The sequence below is a fragment of the Culex pipiens genome, chromosome 1 (assembly GCF_016801865.2).
Source record: "Culex pipiens pallens isolate TS chromosome 1, TS_CPP_V2, whole genome shotgun sequence".
In the NCBI taxonomy this organism is placed as follows: Eukaryota; Metazoa; Arthropoda; class Insecta; order Diptera; family Culicidae; genus Culex; species Culex pipiens.
This window is the reverse complement of record NC_068937.1, coordinates 72,458,456-72,470,738: the sequence shown is the minus strand read 5'-3', so window position 1 is coordinate 72,470,738 and position 12,283 is coordinate 72,458,456. Positions and strand designations below refer to the sequence as shown.

At 41.9% G+C, this 12,283-nt stretch overlaps 2 protein-coding genes and 1 pseudogene across 3 annotated transcripts in view; 1 reads left to right on the top strand and 2 right to left on the bottom strand.

Moving 5' to 3' along the window:
* LOC120428915 (uncharacterized) overlaps positions 1-12,283 on the top strand; it is a gene marked incomplete at its 5' end in the record, with an annotated part of 240,613 nt that overhangs the window by 130,620 nt on the left and 97,710 nt on the right. The gene's annotated exons all lie outside the window — the stretch shown is intronic.
* Positions 20-1,855, bottom strand: LOC120428176 (uncharacterized). Of its 2 annotated transcripts, none has more exons than XR_005607049.2 (2): positions 1,310-1,855; positions 20-1,252 (listed from the first exon to the last, which is right to left on the bottom strand). XR_005607049.2 is itself a non-coding variant. In XM_039593153.2 (2 exons), the coding sequence occupies exons 1-2, from the start codon at positions 1,551-1,553 to the stop codon at positions 988-990; spliced, it is 501 nt and encodes a 166-aa protein (XP_039449087.1). In that variant the 5' UTR covers positions 1,554-1,855; the 3' UTR covers positions 20-987. The 2 variants fall into 2 exon arrangements, 1 of the variants encoding a protein (XP_039449087.1); XM_039593153.2 differs by having other exon boundaries at positions 20-1,244.
* LOC120428169 (T-complex protein 1 subunit beta-like) lies at positions 7,133-10,612 on the bottom strand (annotated as a pseudogene).

Genomic DNA, 12,283 nt, shown 5'->3' with positions numbered 1-12,283 from the left:
AATTTCTCGATACGGATGCTGTGCTTCCTATTTTCGAAATGGTGCTTGACTCACGACTTCACACTCTTTTCCTTAATCACTCTGAAATTTATCAACCTTCTTACCAATTATTCACAGTCTGTTTTCTTTTCACAGTCACGACTTCACAGTCCCCCACCAATCACATTTTCTTCTCAACCACAATCTTGACTTCATACTATTCTTTCCAATCACAAAAACGTTTTAACACTTTTCTTCGCAAACACTCACGACTTCACAGCATGAAGTTATACTCTTCTCCTCAACATGATTACGATTTCACAAGCACTCTCGCGTTTTCACTATCATTCACAAACTAATTCCTAATCGCTTTCACGAATTCACCAGAATTTTTGACTTCACGCTCATTTTTTTCAATCACACTAACCTTTTCGCATTCTTTTTCACTATCACGTTCACAACTTCACATTTTTCTCGTAGTCATACTTACGACTTCACAATATTTTTTACATTCACACAAGTAAGCATAAGGAATGTGGGGTCGATCGAGTTAGATCTTTCATCCGATTTGTTTTGAATAAATAAAAAAATAATTTTGTTTTATTTAGTTTATTGACAATTTTGCTAGAAAAAATCATCAAGAATCACCAATCCATCGGCTCGTGTCCATCGAAGCCGCTTGGTGTTTTCGATATCAAAGATTAATTAGAGTTGGCCACCAGCAGGGAATGTTGATACTAGGTCACGTGGCCTCGTGTTGGCGATGCTGGATCTGTACTTCCGTCGATCGAAGGCGCAATTGTAAAGTTGCGTCTGGGGTTTTTTTCAGACACTGCTTGGGAAAGTGGCAGACGGGACGGCGCCGGCATGTACCGGCCGTGTTCTGGAACTCAACGTTGCGAGAATTTTCGATGTTTTTCAACAGCATGCGATTCTTTAGACCGTGTCATGTGGGGTGCGAGTTGTTTGGCCGGAAAGTGCACGGGTCTTGAATATTATCGTGACCAACTATGGTCCCGGTAATCGTACATCATTTGATGACACTCGGAAGTCGTATCCGTACTCCGGAAGTTTTTGGATCGTCATGCTCTCGATAGAATCAGCTGCTTCATATCTCGATCGCCGCTCGGCACTCTTGCGAAAGTATAAGCTATACTTTTGGCTAAGCGCTACGTTGCCTTCGTCTTTCTCCAACGTAGCTCTCCGAAGGCGGACGTAATTCCGTAAATTTTTGAAGTTTCCGGACCGAAGCGACGCTTTGTTTTCTGTTACGCTAGAAAAAGTAGAGGTTAGTTCGGGTTGGGTGATTCAAGAAAGGCTTTGGCGGCACCGGTTGCGCTGACACCAACTGCTCTTGCGCCGCTTCCGTTGCATCCATCCATTTCCTGGCAATCCCGCCGGTGCTCTTGATCCGACAAAAGCACCCTTACACCAGCCTGTTGGAGCAGGTTCTTCTGGGACTGAATACTTTTGGGCAGATCAAAATTCTTGCGGCTACAACGCGATCTGGGAGGTGCCGGAACAGCCGGAACAAGCGTAGTGGCCGGATTGCGATTGGTTTTCGTCGTCATCATCCGAATAGAATTCCTCGCAGCTCAGGACGACACCTTTTTCGTCCTGGTGGCTTAGGATTGAAATCACGGTTGTACGGCTATCACTAGCGGTTCTTTTCCAGCGCTGCGCCGATGTTCACGGTCGCTGGTCAAAATGGTGAAAACTTATCTCTCCGTCGCAAAGTCCCTTCCGGGTATTTTCCTACACCGACAAAACGAAAACTTCCAACATCAACACGACGGAACAAAAGCAATGAAAAATGGCGTCCTAAATATATTTTTTTTCTTACACACGTTCATAGAGTTTGGGTGGGAAACCAAGGTTTTTTTTTAATACGGTAAATATGAAAAGGTGGGGTCTCGTCAATAAATTAACGAAATGTCGATACTTTAACCAAATATTTTAATTTGTTAATAGTCTATTAACCATTATGTCCACCCCCTAGTATCGCGCCACCATATCGCTGCTGATGAGACATAGGTCGAGGATCGAGTTGTTCTCGTTTGTAACACCGTTAATTTGAAGAAGGTCTGCCATGTGTTGTTCATCCAATAACCGAGCTGCTAGGGGGGCTACGGTGGAGTTGTTGCTATCAACGAAAAAATGTCCACTTAAGGCAGGAGACCATCGGAGCTGACTCTGGTTAAAGTCACCCAAAATACACAAGCTGTCGTTGGTCTTCATGCGAGACACCACCCACGACAGTGAACTTAGATACTGTTCGAAGAGAGATTCGTATGAATACAAAGAGACGAGTTGTTCCTTTTAATTCCGCTATATATTTTTAATATCTTGACAGATACGTATTTCGTCTACTACTTGCAGACTTCATCAGTGTTCTGTTCTCGACTTCGAGAAACAGTCGAGAACAGAACACTGATGAAGTCTGCAAGTAGTAGACGAAATACGTATCTGTCAAGATATTAAAAATATATAGCGGAATTAAAAGGAACAACTCGTCTCTTTGTATTCATAGTAATGCATTCTGCTAAAACGCTCAACCAAACCACGAGAGATTCGTCTTTAGACCGATCTGCCGGTATGTAAACAACGCAAATGTAAACGGTTTTCGAGGTAAGGTGTACTGCCACCCAAACCAACTCGATCGCAGAAGTGTTCGGAGAAGTCGAAGACCAACTCGATCGCAGAAGTGTTCTTCTGATACAAGTCGCCATATTGATGTTCGAACAAATCAGCAACGAAAATTGAATCGGACTATACTTTAAAGTTAGTTTTTTTATTTGTTTTTGCAAAACCGAGAAGAAAGTGCCAAAAATATTCGTAATTACCTTTTGCCTCTTTGTGGCGCTTTGTATTAGTATGTGTGTGGTCGATGTTTGCGGACGTGCACGCAAAACACAGAGCAGTTAGAACTAGCGAAAATGCCTCACTTTCTTCTGATGCAAGTCGCCATATTGAAATTACTTGAAAATTCATACCCGTGGTACTACCCAGTCAACTCAATCGGAATTAAATTCGAATCGTTTAAGTATTCCGTTTCAAACGCAACAACCGAACTGAATTCCGTTTCAGAATTCCGATTGATTGGACTGGGCAGTAGGTTCAAGTAGGATTACACACTTTTGTGTATAATCCTGGATATTTTCACAGTGTAATAAACGAGGCAGCTATACCACCACGCAGCGTAAAAGAGCATTATTTTATTACGTAACGCAGTTGTTGGTGTGGGTTCGCTTCGCTAGGAGACGGTGCATTTAGCGGATTGCAGACTGGATTTTTGCCATGTGATGTGATGATTGTCTAAGCCCAAGTTGCCTAGGAATCGATAATTGGGAATAGAACCAATTCCACCTGAACCAGATTCTCACCACCATGGCAGCCGTCCATTGCCGGCCGCTCCCATCTCCACCGCGCACCAGGGACAAGGAAAGGGATTTGGAAGACGGGAAGTGTTGATGCTCCAATTTTTTCAGAGTATTAAGGGAAAATCTCCACGGTACCCTCAAGTAAGTTTCGCTTGGAGTTGGACGGTTTTTGGGAAGTTTCGCTTGGAGTTGGACGGTTTTTGGGAAAGGTGAATGGTCTGAGGATCCACCCTAGGCGAGCGCTAACGACCGTTGCATTGTTGTTCGAATTCTTCGTAAGTTCTCATTTCTAATGGGAATAACATAAATAACATAAATAACATAAATAACATAAATAACATAAATAACATAAATAACATAAATAACATAAATAACATAAATAACATAAATAACATAAATAACATAAATAACATAAATAACATAAATAACATAAATAACATAAATAACATAAATAACATAAATAACATAAATAACATAAATAACATAAATAACATAAATAACATAAATAACATAAATAACATAAATAACATAAATAACATAAATAACATAAATAACATAAATAACATAAATAATAATAATTATGTATACATCTTTCTAATGTTTCACAATCATATATATTGTTGTTCGAATTCTTCGTAAGTTCTCATTTCTAATGGGAATAACATAAATAACATAAATAACATAAATAACATAAATAACATAAATAACATAAATAACATAAATAACATAAATAACATAAATAACATAAATAACATAAATAACATAAATAACATAAATAACATAAATAACATAAATAACATAAATAACATAAATAACATAAATAACATAAATAACATAAATAACATAAATAACATAAATAACATAAATAACATAAATAACATAAATAACATAAATAACATAAATAACATAAATAACATAAATAACATAAATAACATAAATAACATAAATAACATAAATAACATAAATAACATAAATAACATAAATAACATAAATAACATAAATAACATAAATAACATAAATAGCATAAATAACATAAATAACATAACAGCAATTCCCCACGAAAACAGCATGGAAAAAAACAAAAGTGCTCGGATCGGGCTCAAAATTTTTCTGTATGTATACATAATTATTATTATTTATGTTATTTATGTTATGTATGTTATTTATGTTATTTATGTTATTTATGTTATTTATGTTATTTATGTTATTTATGTTATTTATGTTATTTATGTTATTCATGTTATTTATGTTATTTATGTTATTTATGTTATTTATGTTATTTATGTTATTTATGTTATTTATGTTATTTATGTTATTTATGTTATTTATGTTATTTATGTTATTTATGTTATTTATGTTATTTATGTTATTTATGTTATTTATGTTATTTATGTTATTTATGTTATTTATGTTATTTATGTTATTTATGTTATTTATGTTATTTATGTTATTTATGTTATTTATGTTATTTATGTTATTTATGTTATTTATGTTATTTATGTTATTTATGTTATTTATGTTATTTATGTTATTTATGTTATTTATGTTATTTATGTTATTTATGTTATTTATGTTATTTATGTTATTTATGTTATTTATGTTATTTATGTTATTCCCATTAGAAATGAGAACTTACGAAGAATTCGAACAACAATGCAACGGTCGTTAGCGCTCGCCTAGGGTGGATCCTCAGACCATTCACCTTCCCAAAAACCGTCCAACTCCAAGCGAAACTTACTTGAGGATACCGTGGAGATTTTCCCTTAATACTCTGAAAAAATTGGAGCATCAACACTTCTCGTCTTCCAAATCCCTTTCCTTGTCCCTGGTGCGCGGTGGAGATGGGAGCGGCCGGCAATGGACGGCTGCCATGGTGGTGAGAATCTGGTTCAGGTGGAATTGGTTCTATTCCCAATTATCGATTCCTAGGCAACTTGGGCTTAGACAATCATCACATCACATGGCAAAAATCCAGTCTGCAATCCGCTAAATGCACCGTCTCCTAGCGAAGCGAACCCACACCAACAACTGCGTTACGTAATAAAATAATACTCTTTTACGCTGCGTGGTGGTATAGCTGCCTCGTTTATTACACTGTGAAAATATCCAGGATTATACACAAAAGTGTGTAATCCTACTTGAACCTACTGCCCAGTCCACTCAATCGGAATTCTGAAACGGATTTCAGTTCGGTTGTTGCGTTTGAAACGGAATACTTAAACGATTCGAATTTAATTCCGATTGAGTTGACTGGGTAGTACCACGGGTATGAATTTTCAAGTAATTTCAATATGGCGACTTGCATCAGAAGAAAGTGAGGCATTTTCGCTAGTTCTAACTGCTCTGTGTTTTGCGTGCACGTCCGCAAACATCGACCACACACATACTAATACAAAGCGCCACAAAGAGGCAAAAGGTAATTACGAATATTGTTGGCACTTTCTTCTCGGTTTTGCAAAAACAAATAAAAAAACTAACTTTAAAGTATAGTCCGATTCAATTTTCGTTGCTGATTTGTTCGAACATCAATATGGCGACTTGTATCAGAAGAACACTTCTGCGATCGAGTTGGTCTTCGACTTCTCCGAACACTTCTGCGATCGAGTTGGTTTGGGTGGCAGTACACCTTACCTCGAAAACCGTTTACATTTGCGTTGTTTATTTATGTTATTTATGTTATTTATGTTATTTATGTTATTTATGTTATTTATGTTATTTATGTTATTTATGTTATTTATGTTATTTATGTTATTTATGTTATTTATGTTATTTATGTTATTTATGTTATTTATGTTATTTATGTTATTTATGTTATTTATGTTATTTATGTTATTTATGTTATTTATGTTATTTATGTTATTTATGTTATTTATGTTATTTATGTTATTTATGTTATTTATGTTATTTATGTTATTTATGTTATTTATGTTATTTATGTTATTTATGTTATTTATGTTATTTATGTTATTTATGTTATTTATGTTATTTATGTTATTTATGTTATTTATGTTATTTATGTTATTTATGTTATTTATGTTATTTATGTTATTTATGTTATTTATGTTATTTATGTTATTTATGTTATTTATGTTATTTATGTTATTTATGTTATTTATGTTATTTATGTTATTTATGTTATTTATGTTATTTATGTTATTTATGTTATTTATGTTATTTATGTTATTTATGTTATTTATGTTATTTATGTTATTTATGTTATTTATGTTATTTATGTTATTTATGTTATTTATGTTATTTATGTTATTTATGTTATTTATGTTATTTATGTTATTTATGTTATTTATGTTATTTATGTTATTTATGTTATTTATGTTATTTATGTTATTTATGTTATTTATGTTATTTATGTTATTTATGTTATTTATGTTATTTATGTTATTTATGTTATTTATGTTATTTATGTTATTTATGTTATTTATGTTATTTATGTTATTTATGTTATTTATGTTATTTATGTTATTTATGTTATTTATGTTATTTATGTTATTTATGTTATTTATGTTATTTATGTTATTTATGTTATTTATGTTATTTATGTTATTTATGTTATTTATGTTATTCCCATTAGAAATGAGAACTTACGAAGAATTCGAACAACAATGCAACGGTCGTTAGCGCTCGCCTAGGGTGGATCCTCAGACCATTCACCTTCCCAAAAACCGTCCAACTCCAAGCGAAACTTACTTGAGGATACCGTGGAGATTTTCCCTTAATACTCTGAAAAAATTGGAGCATCAAAATTGGAGGGCGGAGTTGAACAACAACAACAACAGCAAGTCGCAACTGAAGTGTGCGAACTGTGGCGGAAGCCACACCGCTAATTTCCGTGGGTGCCCAGCTAGAAAAGCCTATCTCGACGAGCTCGAGAAAAGGAAGAAAAAGCCTTCTCTCCCAGCGCCGCCTCCGAGCGGCCCTGCCCCAGGCCGAAACAGCGGAGCCCAAGGTGGACCTACTAACCGGCCCTCATTCGCTGCAACCGGGCGACCCACCTACGCGCAGGTGTCGTCCATGAACACTCCACCGTGCGCTAACATTTCCGACGGCGAAGGTCTCTTCACCGTTACGGAATTCCTGTCCCTTGCCAGGGACATGTTTAGTCGAGGGGGACGTCACTTCCGCGTTGACCAAGCGATAAGCTATCCTTTGCAATCCTTTTCGGCGTTTCTTCTAACCTTTCCGCTTTTTATTGCTTTAACTTGCGATAACCGCGATAACTCGCTTTTTCGCTTTCCTTTTCTCGCGTTTTCGCATCACACTGCTCGATTTTTTTTGACAGCGAGAACTGTCAAGAGCAAATGACAGTTCTCGATGTCAAATCAGTCGAGCAGTTTGTTTTGCAGAATTTTTCTCCGTCACCGGACTCGATTGTCGATTTAAAAAAAACGGGGGCACCCGGACAGGAGCAAGCAGGTTTACCGCCGCGTTGTGCCGACCAAGAAGGATACTAGCGGCCCGGCTTCAGCGAGTTGGCAGCTTCCAGACAGAACCTTAATGCAAACAGAACTGTTCCGGGTCGCAAGATGGGACCGGTGTTGGGTGCGAAGAGCCTGCCAACGATGCTGTACGACGAAGAACCTGCAGCAAGGAAAAGGTCAAACGAAAGGAGTTGAGGCCACTGCTGGTGTATGTGGGTTCTGGTCGATCTACAAGGTGCACAACACACCGTCGAAGCTGGGTTAGTAGTATTAGTATTCAAACGCAGGTCGGATGTCCTGGCAGAGCTTCCGGTTCATCAACTTTGGAACGGACCAGACGAGTTCAATTGGACTGTTCACGTGTCCTCGTACCACATTCCGGACGAGAGCGTTAGCGCGAAATAACCTTGATGAAAGCGGAATTAAAGCAACCTCACTGGAACATCCTGAAGTTGCGAGTCCGAGTTAGCGTGATGTTCAACTCGTTTGCCAATGTCTACTTTAGAAAAAGTTGTGTACTTGATTGCTCAGTCGCTGCAATTGATTGCACGAGCCGGAAATCAACCCAGCAACTGTTCTATCAACATTGACCGGCAGAAACACAAGTCTGTCTGTTGCGGAGGAAGCGTCTACAGCGAGATGCGGGAGTGTCGGTAGCGCAAAGAGAAGTTGTTCCAGAACGCGGTTATATTTCGTTTAAAATAAGTGTTATTTTTAAGTATATTTAAATTTAGCACTACAGTCTATTACAGTTCATGTGAATAAAGTGTTCCAAATATATCTAAAACTCATGTGACTAGTAGTTGTGTTCATCTTAATAAAAACAATCGTCTTTTCGTTAAATTTTTGCTCCAGCAGCAAGATCCGGCTGTCCAGGATGTTCATTAGGCTGCGGATCTGCGATCGATCATTATCCTGGAATCATCACCTGCAAAGAAAATAATCATAAACATAAAAAGTCCTGCAAAACCCCACCTCAACATTCTTACTATTCGTTTAGCTAAGCGTTGCAAACGGTATCGTACTCTTCGTTGTCGGCGATCGTCGTCGACAGCTAGAGCAGAACGCGACCGAACACTTCCATGGCCATCGATTCCTTACCGGACGTTTCTGCGGCCAGCACGCGAAGGGCGTCGTGCAGCGAACGATCCGCTTCGTCGATGATCTGCTGGGTTGCCCCACGAATTACGACGGTACAGGCCTCTCCGAGGGAAACTCCGCTTAAACGCAGCAGCGTGTCCTTGCTGATCATGACCTGTTCGAACAGATCGCAACGACCGAGACGAACCTGGTCCTGGTTGTCACCTTGTCCTTCATCTACTCCTTCTCGGCGACCTCCAGCTCGGCAATCTTTACCATCGATCTTGTCCGTATCCATCGACGTGTTGGCGATCAAGATCTTTATGTTATCGATGCGTTTCGACTTGTGCACAATGGGCTTCTTGTCCAACAGGAAACCCTCGTCCAGGAACGAATCCTCCAAGCAACCGCCGGTCTTCTTTATGCACCATATCACCAATTCCCCGAATCACTTCAACCGCATTACGGCATCGACGGCCAGCTTGGTAAATAATTTGGCTGGGACAGAATCTCCGAGCTGGGCGTCACCGTGGCAAACAGCGCCGAACGTGCCGCCTGCTTGGCCGCACGCCACCCGGCAATAATCGTTTGAGGGTGAAATTTTTGCTCGAGCAACTTTTCCGCCTCGCGCAGCAACTCTGACGCCAACACCGTCACGGTCCACGGAAGTCGTTCCATCGCCAACCTCGTCGTCCTGGAAGCGACTCATGTCCACGCCGACCGCCTTCGAAATCGTCGCCCCGTCGTTGGTGACCTCAACCTGGCCGGCGCTACAGCCGTGTGCAATCAGAATCTTTTGCATTCCCTACGGGCCGAGTGTGCTCTTGACCAGCTTGCCGATCGCGATGGCCCCCACAAACGAGGACAGCCGGGCTATCACCCCGGAGCAAACTTTTCCGGTCGTTGACAAAAAAATGGCAATTTTTGCTTTGCTGTCAAAACTGCTTGAAAAAAAACCAAAACAAATACCGAGTTGCCAAACATGACCAAAAACTGCTCGACGGCAAGGTTGCAAGATAGATTTCCCTGGTTCAAAAGTCGAGCAGACGCTGGTCGCTTTAACTCGCTTTAACGCGCGTTAACTTGCGATAACTTGCTTTAGGGTGGCGTTATGTGAAAACTCGGCACGATGAGTAGCGTTGATGCTTTTCGAGCTCGTTTTTGTGCGTTTTAGTGTGTTATCGCGGAGTGACGTCCCCCTCGTGTTTAGTCGGCTCGTTGGCTGCCGCACCAAGCAGCAGCAATTCGACGCGCTCGCAGAACTGATGGCCAAATACCTTTATGGGTAGTTTGAGCCATCAACTAAAAATCGTTAATTGGAACAGCAGATCCGTTCTGCTGAAAAAAATCGAATTTTTCGATTTTTTGTCACGACACCAAGTCGACATTGCAACAGTCTCTGAAACCTGGCTCAAGACAAAAAATTCGTTCCATCATCCCGACTACCGATGCTTCCGATCCGACAGGACGAGTACTGACGACGAGCGAGGCGGCGGTGTCCTCATTGCCCTGCGAAAAAGCCTCAACGTCGATTATTCGGTGCTGGACTCTAACACGAGCGCCATCGAAGCGGTTGGCCTAGAAATTCGATTCCCCACGCAAACCGTCCACTTTATTGCGGCCTACTTTCCTGGAATCCACCGTGGAGCTGCTTGGAGCACATTCCGGCGGGACATTAACACACTCGTGCGGCGCCCCGTGCCGTTTTTCGTTGCTGGAGATTTCAACGCGCGCCATCGACAGTGGAACTGCCTGAAGGCGAACAGAGCTGGAAACTTCCTGGCGTCTCGTGCAGTTTCTTCGGACTTCTTCATCCACGCTCCGAGGTCGTTCACCTACCAACCCCCCGGCGGCCGCCGGCCGTCGACGCTTGACATTGTTCTCTCCAACAACCTGGTGAATATGTCATCGCTGACCGTAGTGAACGACCTGTCGTCCGACCATCTGCCTGTTCTCTTCAGCGTGGACGTAGCCGTGCCCTTCCAACGCTTCCCGCCAACGACCAGATGCTACAACAGGGCGAACTGGCCAGCCTTCCAGCGCATCGTGAACGAGAAAATCGACTTGAACTCCCCCGTCGCAACCAACCTGGACAGCCCTGCAGGAATCGACCGATGCATTGAGTTCTTTACAAGCACGCTACTGGAAGCCGAAGCCGCCGCCGTCCCCGTTGTACCGGTGAGAACCTACGAAGATGCTAAGTTTCCGGAATCCGCGCGCCAGCTGGTCACTCTGAGAAACACGCGCCGGCGCCAGTGGTACCGCACACGCGATCCACTTCTCGGTGCGATAGTCGAGTCGCTGAACAACCGGATTCGCTTCGAGTGTTCGATCGCCAGAAACCAGCATTTTTCAAACAACATCCGGAACCTGGAGAACGGCGCCAAGGATGTCTGGAAAATCAGCAAAGCACTCCGAAACCAAGTGAAGTACAGCCCGCCTCTCCAGGCAGGCGACACGCTGAAGGCATCCCCGGAAGAAAAGGCGAACCTGCTGGCTGACAACTTTGCACGAGCGCATCGCAACCCTTCTCCCGGTGATCCGACTACGTCCAGTGCTGTCGCAGCGAGCGTGCAGCAGATCGCCGACAGTACCTTCCCGGTCGAATCAGTGCCAGTCATCCGCCCCAAGGAGATAGCACGGATCATCAAGTCGCTGAAGCCGAAGAAGGCGCCTGGCAAGGACAAAATTCGGAACACCCTGCTCAAGCGGCTCCCCCGCAAGGGACTGGTGATGCTGACGCTGATCGTGAACGCGTGTCTGAGGACATCGTACTTTCCGTCCAGCTGGAAGCACGCCATCGTCACGGCAATCCCAAAGCCGGGCAAGGACATCACGAATCCCACCAACTACCGTCCGATCAGCCTGCTTCCCGTGATGAGCAAAATCCTCGAGCTTGTGGTGCTTACCCGGATCGGAAACTTCGTCGAGCAACGAAATGTCGTTCCTCCGCAGCAGTTCGGCTTCAAACGAGGCCACTCCACAAACCACCAGCTCGCCAGACTAACGCGCAACGTCAAGAACTCGCGCGCCCGGGGCGAGTCAGCTGGCATGGTTCTTTTGGACGTGGAGAAGGCGTACGATTCGGTGTGGCAGGATGCGATCCTGCACAAGATGAAGCTGGCCGGGTTCCCGGCGTACATTCTGAAGCTGCTCAACTCCTTCCTGAAACAGCGCAGTTTCCAAGTTGCTGTCGATGGTGCGCTCTCGTGCCGTCAGGAAATTCCATTCGGCGTCCCGCAAGGAGCTGTCCTGAGTCCGGCGCTGTACAACATCTTCACCACGGATCTCGTCATGGTGGACGGGGTCGAATACTACCTCTTCGCCGACGACACTGGATTCGTCGCTGCTGACAAGAGTGCAGAAGTGATCATCGAGAAGCTGCAGGCGGCCCAGGACTCGCTCGAG

Bases quoted from the DNA above. Each gene is read 5' to 3' on its own strand.
- LOC120428176 (XM_039593153.2), bottom strand. From the start codon at position 1,553: ATGATGACGACGAAAACCAATCGCAATCCGGCCACTACGCTTGTTCCG. The intron at 1,245-1,309 runs GTGCCGCCAAAG...CTAGCGTAACAG, and splicing joins AGTTGGTGTCAGCGCAACCG to AAAACAAAGCGTCGCTTCGG.